Below are 17790 nucleotides of genomic sequence, written 5' to 3' on the forward strand. Positions count from 1 at the left end.
TGCGGCGTGGACGCGCGGGCGTCCAGCTTTGTTTCGCTTTCGCTGTCAGCGGCCGCCGCCCGGACCCGAGCGCCGACTGGTTGTGCGGTGGGCGCCAGGGCGGGACGCGGGGGGACGGTCCCTCGGGGGTGGGGCGCGCGCGGGGCGCAGGGGATTCTGCTCTGCCCTAGCGAGCTGGTGACCGTGCTCGGGGGCCAGCACTCACCGTCCCCACCCACGTACCCGTTTGTCTCTGCAAGATGGATAATAACAGTTCCCGCCTCAGTGGGTGGTTGAGATCCCCGAACTTGCCAGTTCCTGCGCGTGAGGTCTGGGGTCCCTCCCTGTTAAACCCCATCCCGAGCCGCTCCCTTGGGGACTGTAATTCCTGGAGGGGACGGGCGGGGTTGCTGGTCCCTGGTGACACGTCTGATCAGGCGAGAGAAGGTTACCCCCATGGGCGAGCTCCAGGACTTGCCCTGTCCTGGTTAACAGCTGTCACCATCAGAAAACTGTGCATGTCAGATTATTGGGTGTGCTTCGTGCCAGCCCGGAGAACACTCTGTCTCGGCAGACAAGGTGTGGTTGTAAAGCGAAGCCAAAACCTCAGGACGCAAACCTTAGGCATCTGTCTTCCCACTGCCTTGCTCCTGTATCCCGCTTCCATAGAAATTTGGGGTGGGTTGAGGATCTTTGGGGAGAGCCCTGAACTCCGGAAGATGCGCAGGCAGTCCCTTAGGTGAACTTCTCCAAAGGGGCCGAGGCCTAAGGCTCGGAATTTTTTGCACACTGAGGTTTAAGCTTCATCTTCGTGTGGCGGGCCCCATTGCTGTTGGCCTGTTCCTGGGGTGGGTTGGTTGAAATCCGGGCATTCCCTGGCGGAGAGGTGTTGCTTTTTAATTTAGGAAATGACATTTCTTTGTTTGCTGGAGCCGGACTTTCAGTAAAAGGTGTAGAGGCAGCTCTTTCCTGTTCCCATCTAGATAAGGGCTTTTCTTTTCAGTGAGTGATTTATCCATAGAATTCTTTTTAAATGGTCCCTACTGTTTTCCTGTGGCTCTTACCTGAATCTCTTTATAGCTTCCGCTGTCATTTCCATTGATTCCTTATAGTTAAATCTGAGAACAATAGCTAGCCTCACTTTTTAACAGGGGTCTGTTTCCAGTTCTGAGTTTTTCCTAATTATTGACAACTGCGTTTTGGGGGTTGTGGGCAGAATTGTTGTGAGCTACTATTAAAAAAAAAATAGGCCAGAGAGTAGGCTAGAGTTTTTACATTCTTTTCAAACTGAATAAGGCCTGTTGTAAAGAGATTACAATGGACAACAGTAGAAATCTTCAGAGCAGTGGTTGGAATTCATGTATTCATTCAAATATTTATTGAGTGTTTACTATGTACCAGGCACCCTCCAGGTCAGTGCTGGCCAATAGAAATGTAGCAGGAGCCATATATGTGATTTACAGTGTTCTAGCAGCCGAGTTAAAAAAGAAACAGGTGAAATTTATTTTAAAACCGTATGTTTCAGTCCAACACATTTAAAATATTTCAGCTTGATTCATTTAAGTAATGAAAAATTATTGGGATATCTTAAAGGATTTTAAAAAAATGGTTCTAGATCTTCAAAATCTGGTGCGTACTTTGTACCTACCAGCTCATCTCAGTTCAGACCTGCCACTTGTCAAGCGCTCAGTTACCATGAGTGGCTGGTAATTACTGGATAGAGTGGTCCAGTAGCAGTGAAGAAAGAGGCGAGTTGGGGTGGCTTGAGGAAGAGATACATAAAAGCAACAAAATACATAAAAGCAACCAAAGCAATCAAGCAAATACCTGGGTGATTATAATTAAATGGTTAAAGGAAAGAAAGTGGGTCACTTTAGACCGTGAGGCCAGGAAGGACTCTCAGAAGATGACGTGAGCATGATGTCTGTAAGATGTGTTAGAGCAGCCAAGCGAAGCTTTCCAGGCCTTTGGAACAGCTAATGCAAAGGTCGGGAGGCAGGAAACATCTCCAAACTTCCTGCCCGCTGAGATCATAGCTTCCCTCTCTGTGTTAAGGCTAACTGCCGTGCATAAAAGAGGCTAGTAATAAGTCTTTCCATTCAACCCTATTGTCCAAACACGTCCCATTGTTTAATTGGAAAATCCTGAAAGGGATGAGGAAGGGGGCTTGCATGTGGGTCAGAGATTTTAAAACTTCGGTGAGACAGGTGGAATAGATTCAAGGTATCTATTGTATATTATGGTGACTGTAGTTAATAAATGACAGTATAGTGTCTACTTGAAAATTGCTGAGTGTAGATTTTTTAAAATGTCCTGACCACAAAAATGAGAAGTATATGAAGTAATGCATGTGTTAATTTGCTTGAGTCATTCCACAGTGAATGCATGTCAGAACATCCTGTGGTACACTATATACAGTGTTTGTCAATTGAAAAATTAGAGAAGGAGAGAAAGAAAACCCTAATTCATAAGCACTTAAAACTCAAGAAGGGCACTACAGGTACAATTCCAGATGCAGCTGGATCCTCTCAGCTCTGTTTTGTGTTTTTAAGTTCTGCACTAATTATGGTTTTCTCTTCCTGTAGCCAAGTTTAGTTTGGACCCAGACTCCAAGAGGCAGGAGTCACTGGGTTCTTTCTTCTTTTAGCGCTTAGATTCCTGAACTTGAAATAGCAAGAGATTAAATCCCTAAATCACAGAAATAGAGTGTGAATCCTGGGTAGGGCTGGTATTTAAGAAGGATTTCATGTGAAATGTTTGGCGTAAGCATTGTAATAGTTTAAGGGGCTTCATTGCAGGTATATTTATAAAGGTATAGTGTATATTTGTTCACCAGATATATTTACTGGCTGCCTGCTCTCTGCCAGGAATTCTGCTAGCATTGGGGGTAAACATACAAGGTCCGACAGTGGAGTGGATATCCGAGTAGGGAGGAAACGTATTAATAATCAAGTGATTCTGCAAAGAAAGGACCTTGAGGAGTTGTGAGGGAGATTGACTAGGAGTCAGAGAAGAGCTCCCTAAGGAGTTACCATTTGAGCCAGACTTGAATGAAGAGAAGGTCCCAGCCCTGAAGAAGCATTCCCAGGAAGGGAGCAGCTGGGGTGAAGGTCCTCAAGTAATCAAACGTAGGCAGGAGGTAGAAGGCCAGGGTACTGGAGCGGGCACAGAACAAAGGCAGAGGTCGGGTAATCCAGGACTTGGAGGGCAGAGTGAGGAGTTTGGGTCTTATTCTAAAAACGGTTGAAACTTACCACTGTGGGAGGGGAGGGGAGGAGGTGGTGAGGGGCAGAACATGGAGATGGATAGAAAGTAGATTATGTGAGTCTTGGAAACTGACCCTTGAACTTGTGAATGGGTTCATTTTGGGAGGTGAGAGAGATCAAGAGAGAAGCCCTTTGTATAGGATAGAGCCCCATGGTGCAAATGGATGGATAATGTGTGTGTTATGGAGGAAATTAACCAAGTGTGAATATTTTTTTGAAACGAGGCCTCGCTATGTAGTTCAGGCTGGCCTGGAATTCACTATGTGGCTAGTCCAGGCTGGACTCCAACTCACTGGAATCCTCCTGCCTCAGTCTCGCAAGTGCTGGGATTACAGGGGTGTGCTGCCAAACCCAGCAGCCAAATGTGAGTATTACCAGGATGGAATTGCACCTCTAGATCAGTCAGTATCATTTGCTACTGGACTACAACTGTATTTCTCATCCTCTGCACTGTTGATGTTTTGGGCCTGGTAGTGGGAGCTGCCCTGCCCTCCATCCACTAGGTGTGACGCTGCACTTCCAGACAATCAAAAATGACTCCAGACAGTGCCACATGCCCTCAGGGGTGAAGTTGCCCTGAGCTACCTGAAGAAGACGTTTATAGATTAGGGTTTAGGTCTCAGGAGGAAAATATCTGGAGGTAATGAGATCAAAGAAAATATTGGTGAATTCCTGCATAACATCTAGAGGCCTTTTTTGGATAATATATAAGGGAACTTAACTAGGTAAATGTTCACATCCACAGAATTATATACATCGACATGTGACTGTATAAATGAAAGGGTCACACAAACACATTTTCTAGAAGGAATTACCTGCGTCTATACAAATGTCAATTTATTTTGTTTTTTATTTTTTGCAGTACCAGGTGTTGAAATCAGGGATGCTCTACTACTGAGCTATATCCCTAAACAACCCTCCACCCCACCCCCTTTTTTTTGTTTTTTTTTAGAGTCAGGCTGTTGTTGTATTTCAGGCTGGCCTTGAACTTACTGTGTAGCCCAGGCTGGCCTTGAACTTCATGTGATCCTTCTGCCTCAGCTTCCTGAATGCTGGGATTACATGTGTATGCCATCATACTTGGCTCAGCTCTTCTTATTTATTTATGTTGAAATGGTCTTGCCAAATTGCCTAGGATAACCTTGAATTTGGCAGTTCTGCCTCACCTCAGTCTAGAATTACAGGCATATGCCTTTGTACCTGACAACAAATGCTAATTTAGACTTAATAGTTAAATCTAGATTTCTATATAGACCCTCAGGGTATTAATATTCTATAAAGGCATGAAAAAATTTATTAAAATTCTATTGAAAGACAGTTTTTAGTAACAGACTTTATAAAACAAGGTGCACCTATGTATTTGCCTATGAAATACTATGAAATTTCATTTGCCTATGAAATATTGCACATACCAGGAAAAATATATAAATATATATGTGCACGTTTATATCTGTTTTACTGAATCCAAGACACCATGAAGTATGTTGCCAGTCTGTGTCACCAAGAAAAGATACTGCGTATTTAACTATGAGAAGTTATCAGTCATAAGATACATCCCAGCTGTGCGTGGTGGCGCACGCCTGTAATCCAAGCACTTGGGAGGCTGAGGCAGGAGGATTGTCAGGAGTTCGAGGCCAGCCTGAGCTACAGAGTGAGCTCAAGGCCAGCCTGAACTACATAGGGAGACCCTATCTCAAAAAGCCAAAGAAAAAAAAAAGATACATCCTGATTTCATCAAAGTCAAATGTAAGAAGAGATATAAAGGTGAATCTTAAAATATATGAAATATAGGTTGTTTAAATTAGTATCTATCTGGTAACAGCCATAAGTGTGTCACAGACTGGGACTGCTGAAGTGGAACATGCACAGAAGGAAATGACCTCATTCAGAATGGAAGCCAGTTTTTATATTTTAGTATGTATCACAGTCATAGTGGCCAGGAAATCCACACTAAAGGCCTTTAACTCACAGGCTTTGTCACCTGTGGAGAATCTTCCACCAGAGTAGAGAATTGAACTAGGAACTTTGGTTGAGTCCATGAGGAAGCACAAGTATATACTGCCTGCCCACAAGACGCTGTGCAGGCCCTGGGAGAAAGGTTAAAATTTTGGTAGTGTCAGGAGAGTGCTTAAATGCTGGTTACAGCAGCAGAGAATGAAATAAACAGGGTGGGACTCAGTCCTGCTTTGATAGTGTGAGATTCGGGGATGCTTGTCAGTTGTATCTAGGTGGGATTCTCATAAACCAAAGGAGCCTAGTGTGAACATGAAAAGAAGGCGTGTGGGGCCATGTCAGGGAGATAGGTGCCCTGCAGGGCCAGGAGATGTGATGGGAAAGAGGCAGGACTGAGGTGCCGTGGCAGAGCGTTGGGTGGAAGGCCTAGGCTCATTGGCTTTTATCCTGTAGGCAGATGGGAACCTTGGAATGTATTTGAAAGAAATGACACATGGGCCATGTTGTGTGTTTTCACCTTTGAAAGGGTCTCTGGGGTAGGAAAATGAATTAAGTGATTCTTGCAAAAACTCTAGGCAAGATGAGATAAAGACTGAAACCAGGACAGAGATGGAGCTGGGGAAGATGGGGAGGCCTCCCCTATAGATTTGAGCAAGAAGAGGGCAGGTGAAGTTTGGATGCTTTTAGCTTGGTGGTGGGGAGGGCGCTGTGAACAATAAAGACTCTCTGAGTTGCAGATCCTCATACTCTTGCCTCTTCCTCAGTAAGTTTCTGTGGATGGGACCTTAAATGCATTGGCTGGCTGTTTGGTTTGATGGAGCATCTGTAGCATATCTTGCAATTTTGCACGGTCTGGCTTAGTCCTGGCTTGGTGTCCTCTCCACTTTCTTCCTGCTTGGGCATTCATAGGAAAATGAGGCCTCCATTCCTTAAGTTTACAAGTACAAAGGTTTCTCTGACTCACAGTTAACTGGCTTTGGGGAGGGCTGGGGCTGAATAAAACGCTGGTGGAATTTGGCCTATGGCTACTGTTACTGCTACAGGTCATTTAAATGACAACTCCCACAGGGAATCTATGTTTCCAAGTCAAGGGTAGACTGCCTCTTGCCCGAGTCTGGTGGTCTGGAGTGAGGTTGTGTTTTTGAAGCATGCTGTCTCCTGCCCCAGAGGAACCACTGCTGTTGGCTGAACTCAAGCCCGGGCGCCCCCACCAGTTTGATTGGAAGTCGAGCTGTGAAACCTGGAGTGTCGCCTTCTCGCCTGATGGCTCCTGGTTTGCCTGGTCACAAGGACACTGCATTGTCAAGCTGATTCCCTGGCCTCTGGAGGAGCAGTTGTGAGTACTCTTTGCATCCAAAGGAATGAGGAAATTTTCATGGTGGGGCACGGGGGCACTTTCCAAATTTCCCATTGTTTTGGGTTCTCCCTGTCCAAAATAGAGGGAAAAGGGTTGAACAGTTGAGGAATTGGGAAGGGAGTGTTACAGAGCTCCAAGTTCTGTACATGCAAAAGTCAAGTTGTATCAAGGCCGGGCGTAATCCCAGCACTGGGGAGGCTGAGGCAGGAGGATTGTTGGGAGTTCGAGGCCAGCCTGGGCTACAAAGTGAGCTCAAGGCCAGCCTGAACCGCAGAGTAAGACCATGGCTGGAAAAGACAGAAACAAACAAACAAACAAAAAGTTGTATCAAGATTGTGAGCCCAAGTTGACTTAAAAGCTTGATGAGATAAAAAAAAATTGGGGGCGGGAGTACTGGGAATCGAATTCAGGACCTTGTGCTTCCCAAGCAGTTGCTGTGCCACTGAGCTGTATCCCCGGCCTTACAGAGATAAAAATTGATGTCTTATACAATTCACTTATTTAGGATATCTAATAAAATGGCTTTCAATATATTCACTGAGTTATGCATGCATCATCATAATCAATTTTAACGGTTTTCATCATCTTAGAAGGAAACCCTGTGTCCCTTTGTGGACATCCCCAGCTTCTCTTTTATTCCACGCCTGGCAACAGCTAATCTGCTTTCTGTCTCTGGATCTGCCAGTTAGGGACATCTCATATTAATGAAATCTTATATGTGGCCTTTTTTTGCTGAACCACTCCAGCATGTTTCACAGTTCGCACATGTTGTAGTTGGTATCACTACTTCATTTCCATTTATCGCCACATGGTACAGCATGGTTCAGGAATGGTAGATTTTATTCATACATTTCTCATTAATGCATGTTTGGTTTTTTGTTTTTCCACTTTTGGCTATTTTGAATAATGCTGCTTTGAACATTTACATACAAGTTTTTTGTGCAGGCAGTTGATTTCATTGGTCAGCTGAGGAAGTATCAGGCTCTTTTCCAAAGTGGTGGTACCATTCATGCTACGTTCTCAGCAGGAGCATATTCAGGTTTCTCATTCATTACATCCTTGCCAACTCGTCTTGATTCCAGCATTGCCATCCTAATGGGTGTGAAATACAATCTCAGTGGTTTAGGTTTGCATCTCTCTGACAACTACTGGTGCTGAGCACCATTTTGTGTGAGTTTATTGATCTTTTTATAGCCCTTCTTTGGAGAAATACCTATTCAGATCTTTTGTATATTTTTAAGTTGGGTCTTTTTCTTTTCGTTACTAATCTAGTTTAGTTAAGTTTTTCTTTCCTTGGGACAGACTGGTCCCGGTATCTGAATGTGAGGAGCTTCCAGTTAGATGGCCCTGTATCTATATCTTGCCATAGATGCAATAGTGTAACATAGTATAGCAGAAAAAAAACAAGACTAGCTTCAAATTCAGTGCTGAGAGGGTGATTAGGGAAATTGCTACATTTCCATGTAATATTTTTGCAGCCGTCAAAGATTGTTGTGTGTTTGTAATCACTATCTTTAATTCCTTCTATGGTCAGCCTAATGGTCATACCAAGGTCATTCACTTTTTTCTTGATCCTCATTTCATTTTTATTTTTTTATCTCCATTTTAAGTAAAAGAGACTCTCCTTTGTGTCTAGCCTTGAAGTGATACCAATTCATTGTCCAAAAAGTTTTTCTTAAAAAAGAATAAAATGGAAAATCTGTTATTTGCCAAAAAAATCACTTACACTCAAATACATACATTACTGTAAGATAAATATATTATTTCAATATTAATGAAAGAAAACGGAAAAGTATTTGATTATTAACCTTTTAATTATTGTTTAGCATAAGAAAAGTGTTATTAATATGTTAAAAGTTTATTGGTTTGTGGGAAAATCACACATTTTGGAAAATAATAATCTGGGAAAATGTGTACAGTATAAGGCTTATTGGAAAAAGGCAAAAAAACCTTATACATACAGTTATCCACAATTTATTTCTTATAGTTGTATATATGTATACAAGTAGAAATTTGTAATGAAATGTTTACTATGATAAGACTGGTGTTAGGATTGTGGATAATTTTTATTGTTTGTTTCATTTCCAGATTCCCCATGTATGTTTGTTTCTCTTCTTTTTTTAAATTTTACTGATCACAATTACAATTGTAGCTGGGTGATATTCCCAGGAGGACAAAATCACCTAACTATGAAGTCAGTTCTCAGAATGTTGTTCTCAGAATGTATCCCTGTTGTTAAGCAGCACGTAACTGTTTTTCTAGAAAAACTCCATTTATGATATTAAAATGAAGTAATATGTAAATGTGCCTTTATTCCTTTGGAATTAAATGGCTGCAGGGTGTATCCTTTAATTCAAATACTAAAATCAGAATTTTATTTAAAAAAAAATATAACTTCGAAGGTTACAAGCTATGCTGTGAAGTTCTTCCTGAGGTCTGCTTTTAAAGTCCTTCCAGGGCTGGTGATATAGCTCAATAGCATAAGTGCCTGCCTGGCAAGTATGAGATCATGAGTTTGAGTCCCGGTACAAAAAAAAAGTCATTCCAGAGATGGCAACTCAGGGACCTGCGCCAGGGCCGGGCACGTGTGGGTAGTGTGGACAGCAGGAGAAGGGCAGTATGTGGATTGGACAGGGCCACTCAAAAAGACGTTGAGGATCACATTCAGCTTGTTTAGCCAGGAAAACACATTTTCAGATTACTTTTTTTTTTTTTTTTTTTTTTGGTTTTTCTCCGGTACCGGGAACCAAACTCACAACCTTGCGCATGCCAGGCAGGCGCTTTTGCCGCTGAGCTAAATCCCCAGCCCCTTATTTTCAGATTACTGATGGTCATTTAGGCCAGGGGCCAGCAAACATTTTTCTATAAAGGCCCAAACTGTAAATATTTTGCATCTTGCTCTGGGCCACATAGTCTGTCACGACTGTTTAGTTATGCTGGTATAGCACTCTTTGCACAACTGAAAATGACAGGATTCCAGTAATACTTTATTTACCAAAACACATTCTTGTCATTTTCTACAACATGAATACACGTGGAAGACATTATGTTAAGTGAAGTCTAGGCATAGAAAGATAAATACCACATGTTCTTATGTGGACTCTAAGAAAAGTCAAATTCTTAAGAGAGAATAGACTGGTAGCCATCAGAGACTGAGGTTAGAGGGCTGGGGACTAGGAGCTATTGCTCAAAGGCCACAAAGTGTCAGGCAGTGTGAATTTGGAAAATTTGGTGCAATTTTAGTTAGTGTACAAGTATGATTGAAAATTGCTACAGGAGTAGATTATAGATGTTCTCACAACCAAAAGTGTATGAGATGAGATATATGTTAATTAGCTTAGTTGAACTATTTCATAATGTGAACATATATTGACATGTACATTTTAAGTGTGTACAGGTTTTGTGAACCTGTACATACCATTGACTTAAAAAATTGACAAGAGGACTGTTGAATGAACAAAACAAAATAGACTGCTGACCTGGGCATAGTTTGCCAACTTGCTTTACATTTGTAGAGCCTACACTTGCCTTAGTTCCATTCAGTTCTACAGGTGAAATGGTTAAAATTCTTTATTATATTTTACCACACAATTGACAGCAACGTGATTTACTTAGAACTTTTTAGAACATGTGGAATAAAGAGGTCCAGCTACACAAAATGATGGTTGAAGATACACAGAAAGTGCTATTTATTATTTGTGCCAGTAAAATATTGTACACATAGTAAACTTTGTGCTTTCAGGCCAAACTGCAGAGCTGTCTGCTTGCGTGTGCCTTTGGGACTTTGTCTTCTGGGTATAGTGGTAGGCAGGGTAGGGCCCAGCAACGTGGGGACTGAGCTTCATTCGTCTGGACCGGTTTGGCCGAGAGTAGAGTAGAACAGGAGGGGGTTAGGTTAAGAGACCTTCTAGGGCAGTTTCTTGTCTCTGTTGATGACTGCATCAAATGGCTCCTGTCTTCAATATACTCGCAGGGAAGTGAATAACAGTCATGACTGACTAGAACCGAGTAAATGAAGGTAGAAATCAACATGTACCAAACAAAAACCATATTGGACAGAGGGGTTTGTTTCCCAATTCTTTGAGGATTTCTGAGATGAAGATAAGGGGTCTTAGGCAAGACAGCGGTAGCTGGGAATGCAGGCTCCAACTCTGTCTGTCCTGGTTCCACACGTACTGTATGAATGTGCCTTCTCATGGGGAAAGCCGAGTGCATCTTTCTTTCCGTTCATCCAAACCCAAGAGAACATTCTGAGCAAGTATGTGGCTCCCTCGTGCCTCTGTGATCTAGTTATCCCACAAGACAGGCCACTCAGTTGCAAGGCTGTTGGTGAGGCCTCTGTTACATGAATCTCAAAATAAAACCAGAAGAAAAGTCACACGAGACTTTACTGAAAGCCAAAATTTGTTTCTAGGGCTTCAGAGTCTTCCTGCCCCAGATGATATGTTGGTTGACCTGGTCATAATTGTGGACTCATTAAGAAATCTCTGCCTTCTGCAGCATCCCCAAAGGGTTTGAAGCCAAAAGTCGAAGCAGCAAAAGTGATACAAAAGGTCGAAGCAGCCCAAAAGAAAAGACACTGGACTGTGGTCAGATTGTTTGGGGTTTGGCCTTCAGCCCTTGGCCTTCTCCACCCAGCCGGAAGCTCTGGGCACGCCACCATCCCCAAGTGCCGGACGTCTCTTGCCTGATCCTTGCCACGGGACTCAATGATGGGCAGATCAAGATTTGGGAGGTGCAGACAGGTAGGCCATTCCTGGCTGACATGTTCGTGACTGATGAGGCTTCACGGGGACTGCTGGCCCCGGATTGGCGGAGGGGTAGCACAGTGACTGGCACTTCTGGGTGCTGTCTGTCCAGCTGACTGCTTCTGCTTTGCTTTCAGGACTCCTGCTTTTGAATCTTTCTGGCCATCAAGATGTTGTGAGAGATTTGAGTTTCACACCTAGTGGCAGTTTGATTTTGGTCTCTGCATCACGGGATAAGACTCTTCGCATCTGGGACCTGAATAAACATGGTAGGGAGGTGGTTGGAGTACCTGGACACCCCAAAAGTAGTATATTTGCCCCTTTCTCAATTTCCTCAGTGTCATTTTAATCTAGAATAGTGTTTTTCAGTCTTTTTGCTGTTATTACTTCCTAAGGAGCCTTTTTAGACATTTTCATTCTAATCAGCCTCCCTGTCCCAGAGATTTTAATACCAAAACTATGGCTCCAGGACCCCTATGGATGCTCAAGACCCTTATATAAAATGGCACAGTATTTGCACAGAACCAGCTCACATCCTCCTGCATACTTTAAGCCATCTCTAGATTACTTATGATCCCTATTACAATGTAAACACTGGGGAGAAGCGGTTACAATATATTGTTTAAGGAATAATTCCAAGAAAAAAAATCTCTACATGTTCAGAACAGATGCACTGGTACTGGCGTGTGGTACTGGGTAGTAAGCCAGGCCTCCTGCATGCTGGGCAGGTTAACGTAGATAGATAGATAGATAGATAGATAGATAGATAGATAGATAGATAAATAGATAGATCGATCTATCACTTAGTGTGAAGGCCCTAGGCTCAACCCCTAGTACTGAAAATAAACAAATAAAACTTTTAAAAGGGGTAGAAATGTAGCTCAGTGGTAAAGTATCCCTGGGTTTTATTCCTAATGCCCCCCACAAGGAACCTGTAATGTACACTTACATTACAATAGTATGTGATTTTTTTCTGTACTGATATATTCCTATATGGTATCTTCATGGTCTTTCCACATCTTGCTTTTTTTAAAAAATTAAACAATATTTCATGGAAAGATGTGTCATGAACAGGCTGGATATGCCCCACTTCCTGCACCCTCTCCCTTATGGATGGACATTAGATTTTGTCCAAGAAGCCAAAACCTGGAGAGATGACCTAAGGCACCCAACCTAAGCACCGAGTAAGCAGTGAGCCAGCATTTCAAAGCCAGCCTGTCTGACTACAGAGCTAAGCCTATAATTACTCTATACCCTTCAGGAGCCATCCTTGCGACCGTGGTGAAAGGATTACAGAGGTTAAAGGTGGGAGAATTGAGGATAAACACTCTTAGAATTGGGAAGGACGCTTCAAAGTACTTGAAGTGATTGGTTACCTGAAAAGAATGTCCTCTGCAATCGGAGCAGATCTGTGTGTGCCCTTTGTCCTGTTGATCTTGTAGATTTAGATGAAGTTGTAAGTAATGGTTTCCCTTGTCCATTAGAATGCCATATTAATAGATTGCAGGTGTCTATTTTTTTTTTCCTTACGGGTGTTTAAATGACACATCTCACCATAGATCTTTCTGTACATTAAAATAGTGTGCCTTTGGATTCAGCTCTGAGAGAACTGGATGTACATGGGTGCTGGGCCATTACTAGTGGTTCTTCTGTCTGCTTTGTTGTTGTTTTCATAGTTTGCTCACAGCTTGCTTTTCTTCTTGGCCAGGTAAGCAGATTCAGGTGTTATCTGGCCACCTGCAGTGGGTTTACTGCTGCTCCATCTCCCCGGACTGCAGCATGCTGTGCTCTGCAGCTGGAGAGAAGTCGGTAAGCCTCAGACCCTGGGCACTCTTTCCTGCTGTGCTTCTGTGCATGGAGACATGGAGGTCTGAAGCAGAGGCTGTTGTGTGTGGTGAGGGAGGCACACTGGCAGGCTGTATCCTCTGCCCAGCTCCCTTGTGGTTGGCACTTTGACATGAACCAGGGAGGAGGGTTCTGAAGTAGGTCGCACCCATTACACCCATCACTAGGGGCTATTTCCTTTTACAGAATGGAAAAACGGTGTTTAAATTTTTTTTCTCCTTGGAGTCGTAAGAGTTGCAACCCACATCTCAATCCTTACTTCCTTTGAACCATCTTGATTTGAATCTGTCTGATGAGAATTTCCAATTCAAATCATGATATGTACAGTTACTTGTTGAACTTTGTCCTGAAACCCTGTTATTTTTAAACATATTAGAAACCCAAGATCAGGCCGTTTGGTACAGTTTGTTTCTTTTCAGATTCCACATTTGTATTGAGCCTTTACTGTAACTGATGGGGAAATAAGGAATCACCTTTTGGTAAAGCCCAGGTGGTTGATCATTTGAGTTTAGACCCCACGAGACAGTGAGCATTTTCTTAAAGGAAAGAAAGTGAAATTCTATTTTAAATCATCCCCAGAAAGGTCTGAAGTGGTGAGCTAGGTCAGGTGCAGAGCCTGGGACAGAGTCCTTGGTGCTGTAAACAGGTGTGGGGTGGGTCTGGAGTTAGTTCTGCCCTTTGTTTTTGGTTTTAAGTGGAACAGGATAGCACTTGGCTTACGTCTTCCTTAGCACACACTACCGTATTTTCAAACATCGGCAGCCTTGCTGGAGTTAGCCTACCATATTCTCTCTTATGCAAAACACTTTTAGGACGTGGCTAGAGAATTCAGATCCAGTGTTCTACTTCACCTCTATGGTAGGTTCTAGAATGCTGCGGAAAAGGAAGAGGACACAATTTTTCCTGGCGATATGTCCCAAGGAGGGAGTTTCAGTGCCTTTCACTGCTGTTTATGCTGTGAACTCTTTGTTCCTGTCCCTCACCAGCCACCTGTTATTCTCTCTCCACAGGTCTTTCTATGGAGCATGCGGTCCTACACATTGATCCGGAAGTTAGAGGGCCACCAAAGCAGTGTTGTGTCTTGTGACTTCTCCCCCGACTCTGCCTTGCTTGTCACGGCTTCTTACGATACCAACGTGATTATGTGGGACCCCTACACTGGTGAAAGGCTGAGGTCACTCCAGTAAGGACTGAATTCCTGCTACTACTTCCTGGGAATCTGGGACGGGAGGGGACAGCCTGCATCCAAAGGCAGTCATTGCTTCTGTGTCACTTCGGCTCCCCAAATCATACGCAGGTGTCCTCACATCTCCTGCTTTAGGAGGCTCTCTGCACCTGTCTGGATTCAGCATTATGAAACCTCAGAGTGACTCTTTATTTCCATTTAGTAATAACTGTAGTACCAAGTTCAGAACGATCCTCTGATCGAAACTATCGTTTCCAATGTGAATTTTCATCTCATAGTCTCGGTCTACTTTTTCCCTTTGTCTCTGTTGTTTTATGAAGCAAATAATAGGTACTCCTATAATTATCATGTATCTCAGCCTAAAAAAGACTTTCCGTTTGTACTGTGGCATTAAAATGCGAACTGACCTACTTTGCATAAGGAAATTAGCACAAGGAAGTGCCAGCAACCCTCCAGCCCGCTCTAGACACTTGGAGCCTTTTTTTTTTTTTGGTACCAGGAATTGAACTCAGGACCTTGCACTTACCAGGCAGGCGCCTGTGCCACTGAGCTATATCCCCGGCCCCACTTGGAGCCTTCTGAAGGGTTCATTTTTTTCTCATATGGGCACCAGCCACGGCAGTTTGGGCACTCGCCTCTGGTGAGGGTGCAGTGGGAGACTGGCCCTCACTCCGGCCTACTGACCTGTTTCTTTTCCTGCAGCCACACCCAGCTCGACCCTAGCATGGATGACAGCGATGTCCACATGAGCTCACTGAGATCCGTGTGCTTCTCTCCCGAAGGCTTGTACCTCGCTACAGTGGCAGATGACAGGTAACCAGAGCTCTTTGGGAGGCCTCTGGGCAGGTGCTTGCAGCGTTGCCAGGATTTTTCCCTCTCGGTCTGGCCCAGCTCAGCAAATGTGTGACTGTACCCCTCCTCTCCTGTGCAGGCTCCTCAGGATCTGGGCCCTGGAACTGAAGGCTCCCATTGCATTTGCTCCTATGACCAATGGTCTTTGCTGCACATTTTTTCCACATGGTGGAGTTATTGCCACAGGGTATGTATCTCTTAGCTGACCAGAGACAGCAGTTTCTGCTGGGTATATCATGTAGTTTTTTTAAGGGAAGAAACATCTAGAATTTTGTTGCCCTGACAAACCCTTAAATGAAATCCAAGATTATGTAAGATTTAAATATTCTGTTCTGCCAATGTATCGCTTACTCTTGATACTTAATCTAAATGTAATTAAAGACCTGTTGTTCATGCCACCTAGTGGGCCAGGTCCATCTGGAAGCGTAAATTAAGATGGAGAATCTATATGGGAAACCATTTACTTACGGCTGAGACCACCTTACAGGTAACCCTGTAATTCAGTAGGCGGCACTCACTTCTGTCTTCCTTTGCACTACTGCATAGAAAGGGCTGTGCTGACACAGATGGTGCTTGGGAGCAGAGGTGTCTTCAGGTGGGTTGTTTTGAGATGTGGTCTTGCACTGTTGCCCGGGATGATCTTAAACTCTTGGGCTTAGGTGATTCTCTTGCCTCAGTCCCTTGAATAGCTGGGACCACAGGCATATATGCCACATCTTGAGCTTTGTTTTTGTGGTACTGGGGATTGAACTCAGGTCTTCACACTGAGCTATATCCCCAGACTTTTAAATTTTCTTAATTTTATTTTGAGATAGGCTCTAAGTTGCTCATGCTTGAATTTGAAATCTTCCTCAGTCCCCTAGAGGGCTAAGGTTACAGTATGAGCTATCATGTCTGGGTAACATCTTCAGTCCTTATAATCCTGTCAGCATCTTTCATTTATCAGCACACCTGTTATTTTTTTTGAAACAGGCTCTTACTATATAGTTCAGACTGGTCTTGAACTCATTGTGTAGCTTAGGCTGGCCTCAAACTTGCAATGATCCTCCTGACTCAGCCTCCCAAGTGCTGAGATTACAGGTGTATGCACCACACCCGGCCATCAGCACACCTTTTAATCTGTTCGCAGTTTGAGTTGCATTTCACCCTCTGAAGTCTCTCTGTATTTCGGGTCAAATTTAAAAATACCACTCTCCGAGAATAAAAAAGAAAAAAATCACCATTCATCGTAATGAAAATGTAAACTTCTGGTCAACCTTAATGTGCTGGTTGCTTTTATTTCAGGACAAGAGATGGCCATGTCCAGTTCTGGACTGCCCCCAGAGTTCTGTCCTCACTGAAGCACTTATGCCGGAAAGCCCTTCGAAGTTTCCTGACCACGTACCAAGTCCTAGCACTGCCAATCCCCAAGAAAATGAAAGAGTTCCTCACATACAGGACTTTTTAAACAACGCTGCCATCTTCTCTCTGTGGCAGAATAAATCCTCCTGGCAAAGGAATAGAGGGAAGAATGAGCCAAAGATCTGGTCCGGATTGAAGCAGACTTTCTTTGGGATTGTGAATAGAATGTAGCAAGCCAGATCCCAGTGGACTCGCCATGGACTGTTCCCTCCATGGCACGTGCAAGGCAGTTTGAGAGGAGATTCCTCTTCAGCCATGACAGAGCCTTACCTTAAATCTTTGGTCCACTTGTAAACAGCAGATGTTGAACTTCTAGTTGTTGGAATTCCGAGTGCTGTTGTTGTTTTGATGGTAAAGCAGGCCTCCAGAGCCTCTCTGTAGTGGTGGCAAAGCTCACATTCCTACGGCTGGGAAGTGACTGCCATGTAGCATAATACCCGTCACCCTGTTTCAGGTGCAGTGGTAGCATGATCTGAAGTTCCCTCCCTTCTGCTATGGTCCGGGGAGCTTCGATGTTGGCACAACTGAAACAGGCTGTGTGCTCCTGACCGATACAGACACTATTATTGGCTGTTTTTATTGTTAAGCAGTGGTGTGCATGTGCAGGTGACAAACTTGTATGTCAGATTATGAGAATTTACTCCTAAACTGCATGACTGTTCAAATGGCTACCGAGTTGTGTCAGTTGTTGGCCATTTATTAGCATCATATTTATTTGTGTTTTTTCAGAGATACTGTATTAAGGTACAACTGTGTTTTTCTCAATGGTATCAAAAGACCAGCATACTTCAATGGACCAGTTGTAAAGATGTGTCTTAGCCATGTGAAGAGCCGCTGTTGTCATCACTTCTGCTCGTATTCTTACGTACATCTCTTTGCTGCTTGACCTCATTGGACTCATCAGCCAGTCTCAGTGCTACACCTAAACAGAAATAGCTCCTTAAAAGTACTGTTCTCCTTCAGTGGCATGTGGTTATCTCATCAAGGCACCTCATTCAGACAGAAATCTGCCTTAGGAAAATTTAATATATTTTAAATTATTTTAAAAGAAATGCAACATCTTATTCTTTGGCTTTCTTAGTACTTCACGGAGGCAGTGTAACAAGCTGGTGGAGGGTAGGGGAATTTCCTCTGCCTTTTGTTGCTTGATGAAAACATTTCAAAATGAGGTATTCATTGAAGGAAAAAAAAAACAACAAACAA

The 17790-nt window shown here is 43.5% G+C and overlaps 1 protein-coding gene across 1 annotated transcript; it reads left to right on the forward strand.

The window, feature by feature from the left end:
* Positions 1–6365: 6365 nt before the first annotated feature.
* Positions 6366–17790, forward strand: Wsb2 (WD repeat and SOCS box containing 2; the record flags this gene model as incomplete). The annotated part of the gene is given in 8 exon segments (XM_005396538.2): positions 6366–6534; positions 11056–11300; positions 11441–11572; positions 13012–13112; positions 14159–14331; positions 15037–15147; positions 15266–15373; positions 16471–17790. Coding segments are annotated over 8 exon segments (1202 nt in total), but the record flags the coding sequence as incomplete, so codon positions are not given.

The sequence above is a fragment of the Chinchilla lanigera genome, unplaced genomic scaffold, assembly GCF_000276665.1.
Source record: "Chinchilla lanigera isolate Chin_1 unplaced genomic scaffold, ChiLan1.0 scaffold00054, whole genome shotgun sequence".
Taxonomy (NCBI): Eukaryota; Metazoa; Chordata; class Mammalia; order Rodentia; family Chinchillidae; genus Chinchilla; species Chinchilla lanigera.